Below are 17,553 nucleotides of genomic sequence, written 5' to 3' on the forward strand. Positions count from 1 at the left end.
GTATCCGAGCTTGCCTCGCTGTCCCACTGCCTGCCGGCTGCGAACCATGATGCCGGCGCACTTGTCGCGCGCCCGCGCCACGTCCCGCTTATGGGCAAGCGACGAGGAACTCGCCAAGAAGGACGACGACCACCTCCCAGTCCGCCAGCACCAGCACCAGGGCCCTAATGGACAATGGCAGGCGGCCGTTCGAATGCCCCGCCGCCGCTCCGTGGCGAGGCTGCTCGCCTACATCGCCATCACCCTCTTCCTCTTCTACGTCCTGTCGCAAGCTTTCACCTCAAGTCCGCACGGAGACATCCAGGGCTTGCATCGGTCATCAACCTTGAACGGTCGGCCCCCTCCCGGACGAGGCTCGACAGGCACTGTCGGAGAAACGCACGATGCGGCATCAAGCGTTCAAAAGCCGAAGACATATAACGGCGCCGTCAAGTTGCCAAGCCTGGGTCAATCCCTTCACGCCATAGCAGGGACGGAGGGGAAACAGCCCAAGAATCGCAATGTCCTCTTCGCGGCCGCGAGCCTCAAGAGCGCATCCGCACTTCTGCCGTTGGCTTGTCAGATGGCCTTGGAGAGGCGGAATTACGTTCACTTTGCGTTCATGGGACGGAGCGTGGTGCCGCTGCAAGAGCTGGTCAAAATCAACGGCATTGACAACACATGTCAGATGATCTTGCATGACGCGAGGCCCGACCACGCCGTTGACTCGACAGAGCAGCGGATGGCGCTGTGTTCCGCACGAGCCATGTGTACGTGACGAATCGCCGTAGTTCAGCCATGGGAGAGGCGCTGACAATGTGACATAGATCATATCAACACGTACATGCATCCGCAGGCCATTTTCATCGACTCGACATCCGCCGAGGAGTCGTACTTCCTGCGCGGACTCCGCGACCAGACACGGGGCACCGCATCCGCCATCATAGAGCTCCCCGAGAGACCCGGGATGCGTCTGGCCTGGATCACCAAGCTGGACTCGGCGGCGCTAGCGGCCTGGGACAAGATCACCATTCACATCCTCGTGCAAGCCCCGACGAGCGGTGCCGGGAACATCATGCGCCTGCTGACGTCGCTGTCGCAGGTGGACATGGCCGCTATGCCCGTGCCGCACTTGACGGTCGACCTCCCGCACAAGGCGGAGCCGCAAACCGAAAAGTTCCTCGCCGACTTTCGATGGCCACCGCGGACAGGCGCCAACGCCCACCTTCCAAACATGCTCTCCTTACATCGCCGCATCCCGCGCACGAAACTATCTGCAGAGGAGAGTTCTGTGAGGTTCCTAGAGTCGTACTGGCCCAAGTCGAAAAGCCACTCCTACGTGCTGGTATTGTCACCTCACACCGAGGTGACTCCCCAATTCTTACACTGTAAGGCCACTTAGTATCAACCTGAGCAAAAGTGCATCCACTGACAGGAAGCAGATCTCAAGTTTAGCATCCTGCACTATAGACACTCAAACAGTGTGGCGCTCACGAATTCGGATGCGCAGATGATGGGTCTCAGCTTAGCAACGCCGACCAAATTGCTGGACGGGTCGTCACCATTGACAGCGCCCGCTCCTGTAGAAGACGGAGGGTCTTCTTTCCTTTGGCAGGCACCTCTCAGTGACGCCATGGTCATCCCAGGAGACAAGTGGATGGAACTGCACGGGTTCATCTCACACATCCTCGAACTGCAAGCTTTGTCCACAGAGTCGCCGCCTCTGCTGGCCCACAAGCAGATCAGCAAGAAGTACCCATCATGGCTAGAGTATGTGTTGCAACTCTCGCGCATACGTGGATACTACTGCATGTACCCCGGGCAGGAGACGTCGAGGGTGGTGGTGGGCGTGCATAATGACCTCCCCGACGTGCCGGAAGAGTACAGCGAAGACGACGAAGCACGACGCGACGCCATGGGAGAAGGCGTGGGTGATGAGGCAACCGCCGTCTTCGAACCGCACTGGCATGTGGACATCCTACACACTTTGCCACACGGTGGCAACCTGCCAAATTTGAGAAGCCTCTCCATGCTTAGCTGGGACGGCAAGGGATCCTCGGCGACAGCGTTCGACGACGATGCCGCAGCTTACCGCGCGCGGTTCATGACAGAGGTGGGCCAATGCAAGGATGAGCAGCTGGAACGGCAACCGCACGCCTTTGCGGATGACTTATTTTGCTACATGTAATCAGCGGGTTTCTTCAATTGCACAAGCACGAGTCAAATCATTGGGATGGGGGCGTTTGGAATATACCATTGGGCGCGTACGTGCTTCAATGCATAGCATATATATCTATCACTGGGTCATGACACATGGCAGCGCAAAACTACAGGGATCTCCCAAGTATATCTCTTCGTCTCATTTGACAGATGCCGCCTCCTCGCTCTGCGCGGTCGCGATGAGCACGACGCATGTGCCGACGATGCAACTGGCCAGCACGCCTAGGCTAAGCTGCGTCTTCAATCCCGTCTGCACAATGGCCATGCGTCGACTGTACTGGTCCACTGTGCCTGCACACCTCGAAGTCAGTCGTTTCCCGTCTTGCGCAACGTCCATAGACTCTCGTATCGTGCCGGGAGTAAGCTCGGAACAAACTCACGGATGTAGTTGCCCAGTCCTATGAGGAGCATCATCACAGACAGACACCAGAACACGACGCCCAGAGGCTTGGCCATCCGTCGCTCAAACTCCCCCGGTTGATGTTTAACGTGGAAAGATAGGGTGATGGCCATGGACACGACGGCCATTGTCATCGACAGGCGCAGATAGGAGAGAAACGCTTTCATCGCTCGTTAGTCACCCGTTCCGCCCTCGCCATGATGCAGTGGACGTACTCCGCTCGTTGGCGCAGTGATCTCGCGCATCGGAACTCTCATTGTCAAATAGCAGAGGCCCGAAGGGCGGCCACGCGAAAAACGCGGACGTTCCGGCGCGAGTAGGCCTTCAAGTGTGCCATTTGGTTAGTGGTGCGCCTCCCGTACAGTGGGCAGAAGCGCGAGACGTACCCGAATGCGCCGACTTCAATGGGCGTAGTGAGAGATTGTGTAGAGACACAGTAGCGTGGGTCCAGATCTTCGTCGTCTAGCCGTATTCGCGACATAATTAACGACCGCCAGAAGACGGTTCCTTGGGTCAAGATCGCGGGAGTCAGTTGGTGCAGATGATGGCGTGCTACGACATGAGGTCGGGAGACAGACGCGCGCACTGTGTCCAGGCTGATTCAATGTGCCTCCACAACAGTGTGAGCACACCACTCGCACCACGCTACAGAACAAGAACACGGCGGCCTCACATGACGACGACCACGACGATTTGTCATGCAAAATATACGCTGCATATCATGTACAATATCACGAGGCCTTGAAACCCCATACCTCATGCCACCGCCCCTCCTCGCCAGCAAGGGGCCCGTCTAGCCTGCCGAACCTCGCTGCCTCCCCAGAGTTGGCCTCGGGAAGACACATCCACTCTCGCACACATTCTGGCACTTCCTCCTTCACATGGGCAATGCAAATCAGAGCCTGCTGGTCCGTCAAACCTTGAATCTTGACATCCCGCACGTCGCTAGGAATGATCTTGCCGTAGTCGCCGCGCGTCTTGGTCTCGCCCTCGGTGAGGAACACAGTACATTTGGAACGAACAGCATCGTCCATGCCGCTGAAGGCCTCATCGAGCACAACGACATCGGGCGACTTGATCATGGCCCGGATAAATAGCGCAACACGCTGCGCGCTGAAGGACAGCTCGCCAAACATGTACTCGTTCGCCCAGTCCAGGGAGTCGGTCGTGGTAGACGCACCACCTGGCCGAAGCTCGTGGGCGAACCAGCCGAGGGCAGCATCGACCTTGTCCTTTGCGTCGACGTCCAGCTTGGGCGGGGCGCGGAAAGTGCTAGCCCACGCGTTCTCAATGACCTGTCGAATCGTCAGGCTGCGTGGAATGTGCTGATGAACCTCGGGGCTCGAGTGACCAATGCGAGCTTGGATGTCCCAGAACGTCAGAGGTCGTTGCCCGGACCCAGGCTCGGGCAACCTGCTACGACCGAATAGCTTGATGGGCAGAGAATAAGTCTGAGGATGGTCTGAGCACAGGAGCGACACGATCGTCGTCTTGCCCGAACCGTTGGGCCCAAAGACGCCCCAGCGCTCGCCGCGACGGACCGTCCAGTCGAGCCCTTCGCGTGTACCCTCGGCCGTTTTCAGGCTCCAATTGCCCAAGGCCACTTTGTCGCCGTATCGCACCTTGCAACCTTCCATCTCGACAAGCGGTTCCGCATCGGGGTTTGTCGGTTGGAGTCTGTACGAGGCCGCCTGACCAAGGCTGGCCGAAGTCGACGAATCCTTGTCTGACAAGACACGACCAATACCCTCCAGAGTCTGCAGAGGCAGTGTCACATCCTCAGCAAGCTTCCCATTCTTCACACCCCGCATGTACATCTTCAAGCCTCCGAGAACCTCCTCTTTGGACCCCATTGAGCCAATCTGGTTATCCGTTCGTAGGTAAATCAAATGCGTGACCCAGTCAGGCAGAGGATCCTGTGGGCGCGCAGTCAGGACCAGCCGCGGGCTTGCCTTGTCCGCGAGTGACTTCAATACAGGGCTTAAGCCTTGCACCGTCGTCGGGTCAAGGCCCATGAAAGGTTCGTCCAAGAGGAGAACCTCTGGTCTCCGCAACAGAGCCCTAGCAATCCTCGCCCTGCGCCCCTGTCCATTGCTTAGAAACGTGACAGGTAGCTCTAGCAGGTGGGCGAGTTTCAAGTCCGTGGCCACCCTTTCAAGAAGCTGCGTCGTAGTTTTCCTCTCCTCTTCCTCGCCAGGCAAGGCTTGAAGAGGATTGAGGTGCGTGTTCCCCAGGAGGTAATCACGTAGTGACCAGTCTGTAGACTCTCTTCTTGACTCATACCGTGCAGACAGATAAGCCGATGTCGCCGGGCCACCACCGCCGAGGTTTCCAGAGTCAGCATCAAAGCCAACATACTGCACCGCTTTGTTCGGGGCTTTCAAGCGGTCCGGCACCTGATCTGTCGCAAGGTAGGGGTAGGATCTCGCAGTAGGTGGTTCGCAAAGGAGTCTGCCCCGTAGAACTTGCAAAAGGGTCGTCTTTCCCGCTAGCGAGGGCCCGACGATACACCAATTGGTCGCTGGGCTAGACGTCGACGGCAGTTCAAAGCTCAGGTCGCTGAAGAGCGGCGGATTTGGATGCGAGGGTTGCGAATTGGGATGGTGGCGGTAGAAGGTGCCATTGGCGATCCGTATTATGGGCGCTCGAGAGGTAAAGGGTGGCATGTTTTCTGCGGCCAGGGCCTTGATTGACCCATTATCCAAGTTGGACAGATTAGAGTCGAAGTTTGTACCATGGTGCCGCTGTTGAAAGGATGATCGACTATCATCAGAGACAGAAGGAAGCGATATCGGCATTAGTCGGGCCTAAGCCTGAGGTGGACGAAATGTGGGGGCGGGTCGAGAGACTGGCGGCGTTGGCCTGGGCGTTGCCTGCAGGCAGCTTGAGCTTCATCATCATCGACGGCCAATCGACTATTACTGCGGCCTCTCAACCAACATACGCCTAACGCATACGTCTGCCTTTCTGAACGCATCACTTGACGCTCCCACGCATTCAAGAGCAACACATCTGATCTTGGACCCTTGATTACCCCCACACCAGGCCTCAAAGATGGTAAGCTCCCCTCAAGCGTCGCCCATCAGTTACCACAATATCTAATTCCTCCAGTCGATGCGCATCGTCCCCCAATCCGGCCACGCCGACACCTTCCAAGCGACGACAACGTCCGCCCCCTCGGCGCCCGGCGTACACGACACCCTCCGCCACGGCGTAGCCCCCTCAGCCTACGATGCCAGCGTCCCTGCCTCCGCCCACCCACTCGAGGCCCGACTCAAGAACTGGGAGGCCACGCAGGAGGCCCTCAAGATGAACACGCTGCGTCGTACATATGGCCTCGCGGAGCCCGTGCGCCGTGGTATGGAGCTCAAGATGGTGCGAGACAGCGAGTGGCGGCCTCTGGCGCTCCAGAATGGAGCCGGAAAGAGCGTGCACGAGGATATTCTCATGGGCCGCGATGACATGATCACATGGGAGGACATTTTTACGAACGAGGAGCAGAGGCAGGTGCCTGGTATTCACGAGGAGATGGAGAAGAAGCTCAAGATTTAAAGGGACATGGTGGTACGAACAGGCCTTCTTGTACATGGTCCTCACGAGGCTAATGCAAAGAAACGGAATCCAATCACGCCGATGGTGGAATGAACTGCGTTCTTCTATCCTGTCCATCAAGATGCCCAGCGTAGCCGGTCCAATGCCCGGCGCGTAGATGAAGATCCCCATTTTACAGATATGAACGTCAAGAACAGAGACCCAGAGCGTAGTTGCACATGCAAATCATCACGAAAAGAAATCCCAGTCCAAAACGCCATTGTGACGCCTGATGCCCCTGATGTACCGCTGTTGGGTCATGTCGTGTTCCATATATCGCCGTCACCGCACATAGGTGACGATGACCCAACGCTGCGAAAGTGCAAATGAGTGAGTATGTACCGGGCCATCACCTGCCGTCTTTAGGCACAACGGCCGGTCACGGTTATATCCATCCCTGACGAGGGTAGTAATCGGGAAAATATCCGAGGGGAGCATTGCCTAGAATGCTTTCAGCACCACCAGCTGGCGTGATGGTGTGCAATGTTGAACAGACTCTCGAGTCGCTCATAGGATGACACAGCAGCCGCCTGACCTCTCACGGACGCCGTCACCTCCCGCTTGGGAGGGACTCTTACCCCCGGTCTTGGGCTCGTCTTCATCCAGATCCGCAGGGCGGATGCTCATATGTACAACATTGGGGCTTTCCGGAACAAACTGATATTCTGTGGTCTTTTGTCAGCATGCCATCAAAGACCGGTACGTTTGTGACAGGGTCCACATACTCCGCAAAGGTTCCTTATCATCCAGCAACTTTCCAAAGTGAATCAAACGGATACCACCCGGGCTCGCCGGCTTCTCTTCCCACTCGGCGCGCCACTCCCTGAGAATGAGCTCCTTGAGTGTGTATACGCTGATGCTGAAGGGGTCCGGCAGACCGGAGTCGGTTTCTTCAGGGATAGGGACATTCCTCCTAGACAAGTACTTTGCGCTGATCTTGTACGGATGACGGCTCCCGCTGGTGAGGAGAAGCGTGATATTGCAGACAGGGCCGAGGTCATCGCCGCCAGGCGTGACAGCCTTGATCTCGTCCTGCGCAGGACCAATGGCCAGCACTGAGTCATGCCGCTCCCGGACGGGACGTTCTGTTCCGTCAACGGGGGAGCCAGCAGTGGCCTCGCCATCGGCGTTGGCGGTAGTTGATGGTCCTGCCTCGGTGGCGGGCTCATTCGGGACTGTTTTCGCAGTCGTTGCGTCCGCCGCAGGGGACGTCGATGGCTTGTTGGTTTCCGTCTCCATGCCGTTCGCCATGCTCTCCATCGGGACAGCGTCGTTGGGCTGCTCGAGATGAGAAGAGTCGATCGCGGGTGCTGCACCTGTCGTTGTAGTCGCGTGGGTGGTGTCGGTCGGTGCTGACATGGTGATTCGCGGGCCTGGAATGAATGGAGCGCAGGGGACCTGGGTAGAGTGTCTCTCTTCGCATGTACACAGCCGCCACTGCTATGCAAATATGCAGGTCGATGTGGCAGTGACAAGCGAGCACTTCCGCTGATTTGAGCGTCTTACGAAGACATGCGAGGCGCGCTGGGAACTTGGGATGGTGGTGAGGAACACCACTAGGTGTATTGGGTGCGCGGCAAGGAGATGTCCTTTGGTCCAAGAAAACGACAGTGTTTGGAGTTGATTTGAGTGCAGGGTAAAAAGTTCAGCAATGACCGGATTGGATCTGGGAGGTTTGAATGGGTTGGGTGGGTGGGTGGTTGGACGGATCTTGGTAAGGTAGACGGGGCGACTAGAGAAGCACCGGGACGTCAGCTTGACGCTCCATGTCTCGAGTGGTGGACTGACTGGACATGAAGTGGTGACTTAACGATTCGCTCCAGTCACTTACCCACAAACCTGCTGGGGAGACTCCAGGAAGCACTGGCAGACAGGCCGGCGGGCATCCGGCGGGCACAAGGAGTGGCGCTGGAGTAGGCACTGTATGGTGGGTGTGCTCTCTGCGTTAGTGGAGATCGTTGGCCATCTGGGGCTCCAGCATTTTGACTCGTGGGTCGTGGCACGACTGGATGCGGTTACATAGTACGTATCCAAAAAGTGCATGGCTTGGCTGGCCCAGATGCTGCCCTCCGCCTTCGCCCATGCTTTATTTGTTTGCGATTATCCAATTAGGTTTATTAGGCCACGAATGGTAGTTTCCTTGTCTTTCCGATGCTAGCCAACTGCAAATCCAGTTCTACACGTGGTCCGGGGAGCTAGTACGTACAGTATCATCAACCGGTATTCCCTACTAACCGGCGACCTCCAACACAGGCTGCTTCCAGTCCAGTCACGCCACTCCGAACTCAGTAAAAGCCCTCGGGCGATTTCTCAGATACTGACTAATGCTGGTGATGGACGGCACCACAGCCTTCAAGGCGATTCCCCAGAGAATAGAACGTTCTGCTACGGAGTAGTCACTTCTGGATCGCCTTGCCAAAGGGCAGCCCTGGTAAACAGCAATACAGTCGCAGCCGAAACCGCGAGGGTCTGATGTATAGTTTGTGCCAGGCCAGGCCAATAGGCGGCCAAGAACCTAGTGTTCAAACATCAAATAATGAGGTACCTAATAAAATGCAGTGCTTGTGCAGCTGTGCTCACATGTCCATACGCGGGAAAAGACAGGACCCCTATCGTGCTGTACCGTGGACGGACGCTTCCCCCTCTCCTGCTGCGTCTTCTCCTGCAGGCTTCACAGTCCCCGAGGGCTGAACAAGAGCTGGTTCCCCGCGCATAGCCCCTCGGTAGGCGGGGAGGCGGGCCTGATCCGCCCTTGTGTTCCGATTCCCGAAGCGCATAATAACGGTACCTACGTAGTAGTAGGCAAAGTACTCCGTACGTACTACGGATAAGCCAAGTATTGGAAACATCGATGCAGCTTCGAGCGTGCTTGAAGCATTGCAGAAATTGATAGTTGACGTTAGTTGGGACGCCACCCGCACCTCATGGAGCACTGTACTATAAAGCCAGCATACACCCAGTGCGAGCGGAGGGCAAGACCAGACTGACGCGTGGCACGCGAGCCGAGTCTTGTCTCGTGATAGGAATCAGCAAATCACGGTGTGTTACCGGAGGCTGGACCCTTTTCAATGCCTGCCGCGTTCGAACGAACTCGTCACCAAGATCCTTGGCAGCTGTGGTGTCGAGATAAGCTTATCGACATACCCCGGATGAGACCCGAGGTCACGGTACGTCTTTCACGGGCACGTGCAATTCCGTTGTGTCGACCCGTCCCGAACTGTGTAGAAGGAATCGCTTATTATACTGAGGTATCATGTAATGACCAGGGCTATTGTCAATCGCCACGTCACAATAGCAGCAAATCGCCATTCTTTCCCTCGCCCTGTGCTGGCTGAAGCACAGTTTGCGGAGCATGTGCGCTCACCACGTACCCGGCCGCATGTCCACCGCTGTTGCCGCCGAACAGGTCGTCCCCCTGGTCTATCCTCATGGCAGCCATTTGTTGGGTGCCCACGCCTGAGAAGTAGACGTCAGCATCGTTGACCGCTTGACCCATGTTGCCCTGGCCGCCGTTTGCCGATGCTGCTGTTCTGGTCCGCACATCGATGTCGTTGGGCTGACCGCCTCGTCCAAACATGCTAATACTCTTCTGTGTCTCTCCAAACGCCACGGTGTTGTGCCTTTGCAGTGCTGGGGAGTCCTGCAGTCTACGCGGGCGTGCCGAACGGAACACGGTCTGCACAGGCTTGAGGTAAATGGTCGCCAGGGTTCCCACGTTGAGACACATCTCTTCCAGCGTCGCCGGGTCTAGCCGTTCTGATTCTGCTGTAATGGCAGGTTTTTCGCCCATGACGATTTGCTTTGCGGCGTTCATGTCTGTCGACAGCAAACGCCAGTACATGTACGCACGGTCGCGCAAGTCGGGGTTGTCAGTCTCCTCGGTAGCCCATTTGAGCACCTTTGGGACGAGCTCCTGTCCCTTGGTTGGCCTCTGGATGAAAAGCTTGACCGTAGCCGTAAGCAACGCCAATTGCACCTCGACCGGCTCTTCAGCGAAGGAGTACAAAAAGTCCTCCAGCAAGGCGTCGCTGTTTTCGATGCGATCTGCGTATTGGCCAATCACCCACACCATCGCTGCTTTTGCTTCCGGCTCATCCAGCGAGTCCAAGTGTTCGCACAGAGTCCCGATAATGGACTCATATTGGTCCGGGTATTTGCGGAAGATATTGCGAATGACGACGGTAGCTTCTTGTACGATGTAGGTCACCTTTGTCGCCACAAGCTCGAGAAGGAGGTTGATGCACCGCTGGGCTGCTGGCTCAATCTTAATCGCCAGTTTCCCTATAGCGCGCACAGCCTTGCGCACAAAGTGCACGTCGATTTCAGTAGCGTACTCCCGGAGCTCAGTCAACACCTCGTCAATGTTCCTCTCGTTGGCGAGCATGAAGATGAGCTCCAGTTTCGTGACCTTGACGTAAATAGGGTCGTTATACTTGCAGAAGAAGACACGGATGTCATTCCTAAGCACATCGGGTCGTCGTTGCAAGATGAGCAACGCGTTCCTCAAAGCGAGGTACTGGACCTCAGGTCCTTTCGCGAGCAAAGTGACCAAAGGCGGTGAAAGCTTTTTGCAAAGCGCAGTGTTCTGCTTCTCGTCGGCGATGTAGTTCATGAGATATAGAATGACTCGGATGCAAGTCAACACCACCGAGGAGTTCGAATGCGACAGTCTCGGCGAGATGCGCTCCGCCAGTAACGATGCCTCGCCCGAATCTTGAGGGACATAAGACATGAGAGCCTCCAATATATAAGTTTGCCCCCATCTTCACAAGTTAGCCAGGTTGCGCAATCTTCTCTTACCGTGACTCACTCTGAGCAATCAGCAAGAATGGCCACCATCTTGGAGGCATTCTTGTAGTCAATCGTCAATTTGATCGCATCACTGCGCTCCCATATGTCCATCAGCCCAGCTAGAGCACTCGCGACAACAGTAGGATTGTCATCCCGTAATAACGAGTTCAGCCTCTCAATCAAGTCCGACTGCTCAACCATATGCCTGTCGTGATCGTACAGCTTCGCAACACAAAAGGCAGCCGTCTTGCGCACATATGGATCGGAGTCTCGTAACGATTTCTTGACAAGTGGTACGGTGGCCTCGACGAATTCGCGTACATGTATGTATGAGATGGTTCGAAGAGTAAGCGCGCGCACAAGCGGATTGTGGTCTTCGAGATCCTGCTCCAGCAGAGGGATCGCTTTGACAGCCATTTCTGGCCTTGACCGTGCGTAATTGACCAGATAGAGGAAGCACCTGCAGAGATCAGCAACTGGCAGCGGTGCGCAGACCTGGGCAACTCACATCTTCTTTATTTCCAGACTCTGCAAGTGCATGCAGCCGAGGATATCGGGGAACAAAGCTACCATGTCATTGTTACTCATGGTCATATTGGCCACAATCTTCTTGAGCGCAATCTTCTTGCCGGCATAATTCTTGTCCTTCTTGCCTCCACTGTTCAGCTCGAGGCGCAGTTCGGCGACTTTGCCCTGTCTAGTCTTTAGTCTGGGCTCGTAGTGAGGCGGCGGTACAAATGCGAAGAACATGATGTTTAGCTGCCACAGCGCTGCCAAGCTTAGCAGACGCGGTGGAAAGGTCACATAAACGATAGCAGGACGCCAGTCAGGAACAGCTGACGGGTATTGACACGGCGTTTCTCGTGCTGCAAAAAAAAAGACAATGGGCGTTGCTTACTCTCGCGAACAATTTGGAGTCTCCTCCTCCAGCGGAGCTCGACATGTTGCCGTATTTGTAGAGCCCCTACCAACAGATATGGTTCCTCTGTTTCCGTCACGGGATGCAAGACGCATTCACTTGCAACCCCTCACCACCTTCTTCAGAGCGTCGTCTTGGTCCAAGCCGCGGCCAGCCAATTGGGTGAGACTCTGCTCTATCGCGACCGAGCTGTTCGTGGAGGGGGACAGGAAAACGTCACATGTGTGCCGAGACAGCGGCTGGATCAAGCGCCCGGGGGGCTAAGGTTCGCGCACAGTATAGCAAGTTGCTTAGTCGACACTCTGTCGGTCGTTGGTGAGGTTTGTCGTGATTGTGTTGTTGCCGCGAAAAGGGGAAGGACCCTCCTCACCAGGCGGTACCTTACTCGCCTGCGGCGCCTGCGGAACTCCCATTATCGATACGAAGGGCTGGAGGTGATGTGGGTCACCCATCCGACGTCGACTGCGTAACCCGCCGGAAACGAATTACTCGCCTTTCATCCGCAACCGCCCGCCACCTACGACAATTTATCATTGTGCTACTTCACTTACGAGCTCGAAAATATGACAAAACCTCAGGCTGCTTCCTGGGCGCTGCAGCTCGAGTCACCTCCCGCAGCTAAATCGAAGAGTTCGAGCATCCCCGACCCGCCAGGCTTCCACAGCAGCAGCGTTAGCAACAAGGTGCGCCGCAGTTGCAGGACAAGATGTCTGAGGGCCGTCGCTAACGAGAACTAGAAGTCTGGTAAAGATGCGAAAGTCCAGCCTCGACAAGCGAAAACGCCCGAAGAAATGGACACGCTAAAGTTGAAGAAGGCCTGGGAGGTTGCGCTTGCGCCAGTCAAGAGCTTGCCTATGACGGCCATCATGATGTACATGTCCGGCAGCTCCCTGCAGATCTTCAGTATCATGATGGTAGTCATGGCTTTCAAGAATCCTATGATGGGAATCGTCAACACTCAACAGGCATTTGAGCGCTTCGAATCGCCGTCCGTCTCGGGACGCCTGCTGCAAGTCAAGCTCGTCTACGTAGTTTGTCAGCTAGTGGCATTGGCTGTGGGAATCTGGAAGGTCAACCAGATGGGGCTGCTACCGTAAGTCAATGCGCGGCTACTGTTCTATGTACGATGCTGACCAAATCAGAACCACGCGGTCAGACTGGCTGATGTGGGAGGCCCAGCGACAGTCACTCGAGAATGCGGTTCCAGCATTATAGATGAGCCAGATGCAATAAAGTAACGATGCTTTCAGACATACTATCTACTTTTCTCGTGGCGTTGATGCTGGCGCCTCGGTCTTCGCGAGCTTCTGTTTGCGCCATTTAGGCCCATGTCTTTCAACAAAGAGAAGCCCCGGTACGCAAATCAGGACCAGACACGCCATGATAGTAAATGTCCATCCCCGCCCGATACCTTGGATCACGAGCTCAATAACTGCCGCGCCAGCGGCTCCTACCAAACAACGGACAAGGTTGTTAGCCGCTGTCGCCGTGGCGGGAGCTTTTGGGAAGATGTCGACGATGAGAGTGTTCAGAGTCTGAAATGATGTCGGTACGACCACACCAATTAGGAAGGAAAGAATCAGCGGTGCTGCAACACTCGTCTCGACCTGCAGTGCCCAGCCGTACCCAACTAGCGCGCCGGCTCCTAGCAACATGGCTGGATAAATGGGCTGTAATCGTGCAGTTTCGATAGGAAAGTCGCGCAGGTCATCGCCTCGCCGGCGACTGATAGTGATGCCGGCTTTCTTGGCAATACGGCGATAGTTCCAGTCGAGGATGTATCCCTGCGCAATAACTGCCATCATCGAACCGCCACCATACGGAAGGTAACACAACCCAACCTGCAAGTCATTGTAACCATAGATCTCCTTGAATTGAGTGCCCAGAGTTGCGGCCGTCAGGATGAAGCCAACATAGAGAAGGGAATTGAGAATGAGGATCAGGCCCATCTCCTTCTCAAACACGACAGCGAGTGTCCGTATGGGGTTGGGGAAGCGCAGCTTTCGGGTCTCGGCGTGCTCTTGACTGCTCTTGCGCTTTCCAAAGTACTGTATCACTGGCAAATTCCACGACTGCGCCGGGGTGCTGCCATTTCCAACAACGTTGCGACACGTCTCAGGAACAGTCAGGATCCAAGGAACCAGCCAGACTGTGACGACAATCGCCAGGAACCAGAACAACGACGGCCAGCCAAGATACTGACTCAGAATGCCTCCGAGAAAAGGTCCAATGGCAGGCCCGACATTGATACCTGCGCCCAGGTAGCCAATGTATCGCCCCCTTTCCGCGGGAGGCGCAATATCAGCGACCATGGCGAATCCCAGGGCGATGGTGCCACTGGATCCAAAGCTCTGGACGCACCGGAGCACCATCAAGGCCGCATAGTTCCTCTGCAGCGCAAGGCCAATGTTGGCAAACAAATAAATGGTGAAGGCGACAATATACGCTGGTCGTCGCCCAGCCATATCGCCGAAATCACCAAAAAGCGTCGGTGCCAACCCCTGAAAGATCATGTATGTTGTCAGGGTCAAGTTGACCAGACTGAGTGAGACTCCTAGATCTTCTGCAATCGGGTTGAGAGCTGGGAAGTAGATGTTCGCGGTCATGGGCGAGATGAAGCTCCCTACAGAGAGCATGACCGTGATCCATGTCTTCATCGCCGGCGAAAAGGTGCTGTAGGCCGGCCCGCTGGACACCCTGGACATTTGGTCATCTTCAGCCTGGGGATCAGGCATCGTAGAGTCCCCTACGATAGATGAGAAGCGTTCGAGGGCGCTTGGTCGAGTGCTGGTAGGCTCATCATGATCGGACGTCTCCTCTGTATCGACTCGTGAGAGAGACTCCGTTTGGCCGTGGGACTGTCGCTCACTGTCGGCCATGGTGGGTGGCGTCTGTATGCCTGTGACTGAGTCGCCATGAGATATGAAGGGCAATAGTAGTGTTCTAGTGAAAATTCCGTCGATCAGATCCTTTAAAATTGAAACTGATCATGGATATTCGGCGACTTGTTAGATGGCGACTCTTATTGCCGCCACGGAGTACTTCCGCCTCTTATTCCCGGACGGCGATGACGACTGACTGGAGGAGGCATATGAGATGCTTCGCGTCGAGATAATACTACTGAAACAGCCACCTTAGTGCTGGGTTCGAGGCTGCACAATACTTCTGCGAGCCATGTGCCTATAGGTATAGGAGCAATAGAAACTTCGCCCTTTCACTGTAGACAATTGATTCGATCGTCTAACCTGACGGCCTGCTCGTCAGCGCAACATAGCGCCTCTCACTGTGGGGACCAAGGCACGCTGGCCCATAACGGCACTGTTATCCGTACATGATAGCGAAAAAAGCAGGTGTGATGCGACGTGCACAAGCAGAAAGAAGCCTCGAGTCTGTGAAGTGTCAAACTCCTCGCGAGGAACATATCCACAGCACTTCCGGTTTTGAGGTCATCAAAACGGGGTAAAATGTAAGGGTGGCTAGCTCGGGATTGTCTCATAAGATACATTTTATGCCACTGGAAGCACAGAAAGTCATAGTTGTGCTTTGCTCCCACACGATACTGCAAGTTGGTTCGACATTTTCGAATAGCCATGAAGTACATAATATTACTTGTTGAACTTTGTTCAAGTTTCGCGACAGATATAAGCCGACCAGCCTTTATTATTTATAGGCAACTCGGGGCTATAGGGTAGCTCTTTCGTCGCTGACTCAGTGCCCCCACCAGCTACGGGTGCTGGCAGCTAGCTGGTGACGCTGTCCGTAAGCTTCCGTGGGCGAGATGCCCACCACGCTTCGTGGGAATTTCGCACAATCGATCCAGCGAATTGTTCCAACCCGTGCTCTGAACGCGGGCTTCCCATCTAGCTGGAGCAGAATTCGCGAGGCAATCTACTTTCTGTCAACATGGACCGAACACCCGACCTCAACGAGCTTTTGCGCAAGCAGCATTCCCCTCCCGTGAGGACTGAGGTCACGCTGGAGAACATTGATGGTTTCCTAAAGGAGGCTCTGCGCATTGTAAGCCATATCGGAAGGCTTGTTTGACATTCTGCTCACAAATCATAGAACACACATATTGCAGAACTCCATCGGAGCTTGCTGAGCGGTCGAGGAGCATACCTTGCACGAGCGCAGCCGCGCAAAGGCCATAGTAGGGCAGCAGATGGACAACCAGCGGTGCTTTCAGATAAGGAGAGAGAAGCTGTAGACAAGGATGCCAAGGAGATGCTCCGTGAGCTCAATTGGAGCATTGAGACCCTCGACAGCGCCGAAAAGATACGTTTCGAGACCGAAATGAAATCCATACAAAAGCAACACGGCAGTGGACTGGGAGCCCTCGGGGCCTGGGCCTCGGGTGGTGCCGTGAGCGGCAAGACGCAAGAGCAGTCGTTAGCAGAGGCTCGGGCGGAGGACGTCAGATTGCATCGGGATGGTGTTCTCTGGTACCTCCGACAGCGATTGCAGCTTTGCGGCGCCACCCAGAAAAAGATGATGGAAACAAGGCTCATCAGGGAGGTGGAAGCCAGCCGCAGCTTAGCCTCGCAAGCACCCAACATGACGGATTTCTCTGAGTTCAAACCCTCGATGAACGCGACAGAGAGCCTCGATCCGAGCCGAGACCATTCGTCAAGCGAGAGCCAGGGATTGAGCGCGGAGCAGGTGCAGATGTTCGAAGAAGGCAATCAGGACATGATGAAGTTCTTCGACAGCATGCACAAGTCTGTCCAGTAAGTCGATGGACAATGGCCCAGGTCAAACCCCCATGCTGACCCTACAGAACCGCCCAGAAATCCTTGGCCGAGATCAGCGACCTCCAGTCGACGCTCATCAGCCATTTGGCGACCCAAACGGAGCAGATCGACCACCTGGTGGCCGATTCGTTCTCAACAACGGAGAACGTGGAGGGCGGCAACAAGCAGCTGAAGAAAGCAACACAACGCCCGAGCACAGCGCGAATGACTTTCTATGCTACCAGTGGCCTATGTGCTTTCCTGGTATTGTGGGATTTGATATTCTAGAGGTCAATAGAGGACGTTGTGAGCATGTGAAACTGCTGAATGCTGATTGGAGCGTATGACGCCATAGGTAGTCTGCGAGGAGCGCGGCTGCGGTGGCTTGCAACGCGGCATTCATGTGACTGACACTTGAGCATCATCTGGTCAATGAAACTCAGGAAGAGCAATCTCGTAGGAGCAAGACTGATGCGACCAGAAGGCTACACGTGTCATGCTTTCTAGGTGCTCCGTGCGGCTCCGTGTGGTGAATGATTTGTACCGGGTGAACCGAAGGCCTCGGCTCCACCAAGCTGGTCTGGGGTATAATAAAGCGACCAGATTCCGGTCGGCAGCGCAGCGACGCGTACAAGTATATCTTGAACACCAAGACGAGGCTGGCTTTCGAGTATTTTTTTGGGTACTGCCAGCAGCCGACTATTATCTTCCTTATCTACAAACCACACCACTGATCCCTCAGAAGCAGCATTTGTTCGCTTCGCCCTACTCGGATTGAAGCCTGAGAGAAAGAGAACCTGTTACCGCGTCCTGTCACATCGTTCCTCACAGCGACTGGACCGGTTGCCCCCGAGAGGAAAAAGTCAGACAGTCACCAGAGCCCATCGACGTGCAGCTGCATCCTTATCCATTACGTGAAGCTT

At 55.4% G+C, this 17,553-nt stretch overlaps 9 protein-coding genes across 9 annotated transcripts; 4 read left to right on the forward strand and 5 right to left on the reverse strand.

Annotated features, from left to right (window-relative positions):
- Nucleotides 1-46: 46 nt before the first annotated feature.
- J7T54_002950 (uncharacterized protein) lies at nucleotides 47-2,167 on the forward strand (the record flags this gene model as incomplete). The annotated part of the gene is made up of 3 exons (XM_051510262.1): nucleotides 47-749; nucleotides 807-1,367; nucleotides 1,422-2,167. The coding sequence occupies 3 exons, from the start codon at nucleotides 47-49 to the stop codon at nucleotides 2,165-2,167; spliced, it is 2,010 nt and encodes a 669-aa protein (XP_051358813.1).
- A 171-nt stretch (nucleotides 2,168-2,338) lies between these two features.
- Nucleotides 2,339-3,080, reverse strand: J7T54_002951 (uncharacterized protein; the record flags this gene model as incomplete). The annotated part of the gene is made up of 4 exons (XM_051510263.1): nucleotides 2,339-2,490; nucleotides 2,580-2,759; nucleotides 2,815-2,921; nucleotides 2,986-3,080. 4 exons carry the CDS (start codon nucleotides 3,078-3,080, stop codon nucleotides 2,339-2,341), a joined length of 534 nt encoding a protein of 177 aa, XP_051358814.1.
- A 250-nt stretch (nucleotides 3,081-3,330) lies between these two features.
- J7T54_002952 (putative ABC transporter ATP-binding protein-like protein) lies at nucleotides 3,331-5,397 on the reverse strand (the record flags this gene model as incomplete). Its single annotated transcript, XM_051510264.1, has 1 exon — nucleotides 3,331-5,397. The coding sequence occupies one exon, from the start codon at nucleotides 5,395-5,397 to the stop codon at nucleotides 3,331-3,333; it is 2,067 nt and encodes a 688-aa protein (XP_051358815.1).
- A 256-nt stretch (nucleotides 5,398-5,653) lies between these two features.
- On the forward strand, nucleotides 5,654-6,151 carry J7T54_002953 (Proteasome maturation factor-like protein; the record flags this gene model as incomplete). The annotated part of the gene is made up of 2 exons (XM_051510265.1): nucleotides 5,654-5,656; nucleotides 5,711-6,151. 2 exons carry the CDS (start codon nucleotides 5,654-5,656, stop codon nucleotides 6,149-6,151), a joined length of 444 nt encoding a protein of 147 aa, XP_051358816.1.
- Nucleotides 6,152-6,697: 546 nt separating this feature from the next.
- J7T54_002954 (uncharacterized protein) lies at nucleotides 6,698-7,549 on the reverse strand (the record flags this gene model as incomplete). The annotated part of the gene is made up of 2 exons (XM_051510266.1): nucleotides 6,698-6,855; nucleotides 6,916-7,549. 2 exons carry the CDS (start codon nucleotides 7,547-7,549, stop codon nucleotides 6,698-6,700), a joined length of 792 nt encoding a protein of 263 aa, XP_051358817.1.
- A 1,927-nt stretch (nucleotides 7,550-9,476) lies between these two features.
- Nucleotides 9,477-11,731, reverse strand: J7T54_002955 (AP-1 complex subunit beta-like protein; the record flags this gene model as incomplete). The annotated part of the gene is made up of 3 exons (XM_051510267.1): nucleotides 9,477-10,953; nucleotides 11,001-11,441; nucleotides 11,490-11,731. The coding sequence occupies 3 exons, from the start codon at nucleotides 11,729-11,731 to the stop codon at nucleotides 9,477-9,479; spliced, it is 2,160 nt and encodes a 719-aa protein (XP_051358818.1).
- A 732-nt stretch (nucleotides 11,732-12,463) lies between these two features.
- Nucleotides 12,464-13,115, forward strand: J7T54_002956 (Protein of unknown function (DUF1077); the record flags this gene model as incomplete). Its single annotated transcript, XM_051510269.1, has 3 exons — nucleotides 12,464-12,583; nucleotides 12,638-12,993; nucleotides 13,043-13,115. The coding sequence occupies 3 exons, from the start codon at nucleotides 12,464-12,466 to the stop codon at nucleotides 13,113-13,115; spliced, it is 549 nt and encodes a 182-aa protein (XP_051358819.1).
- Nucleotides 13,116-13,159: 44 nt separating this feature from the next.
- J7T54_002957 (Quinidine resistance protein-like protein) lies at nucleotides 13,160-14,779 on the reverse strand (the record flags this gene model as incomplete). Its single annotated transcript, XM_051510270.1, has 1 exon — nucleotides 13,160-14,779. The coding sequence occupies one exon, from the start codon at nucleotides 14,777-14,779 to the stop codon at nucleotides 13,160-13,162; it is 1,620 nt and encodes a 539-aa protein (XP_051358820.1).
- Nucleotides 14,780-15,803: 1,024 nt separating this feature from the next.
- Nucleotides 15,804-16,918, forward strand: J7T54_002958 (Syntaxin-like protein; the record flags this gene model as incomplete). The annotated part of the gene is made up of 3 exons (XM_051510271.1): nucleotides 15,804-15,917; nucleotides 15,966-16,627; nucleotides 16,678-16,918. 3 exons carry the CDS (start codon nucleotides 15,804-15,806, stop codon nucleotides 16,916-16,918), a joined length of 1,017 nt encoding a protein of 338 aa, XP_051358821.1.
- Between the last annotated feature and the right edge of the window lie 635 nt (nucleotides 16,919-17,553).

This window comes from Emericellopsis cladophorae (genome assembly GCF_022114955.1).
Source record: "Emericellopsis cladophorae strain MUM 19.33 chromosome Unknown NODE_89_length_61360_cov_120_445099, whole genome shotgun sequence".
Lineage (NCBI taxonomy): Eukaryota > Fungi > Ascomycota > Sordariomycetes > Hypocreales > Bionectriaceae > Emericellopsis > Emericellopsis cladophorae.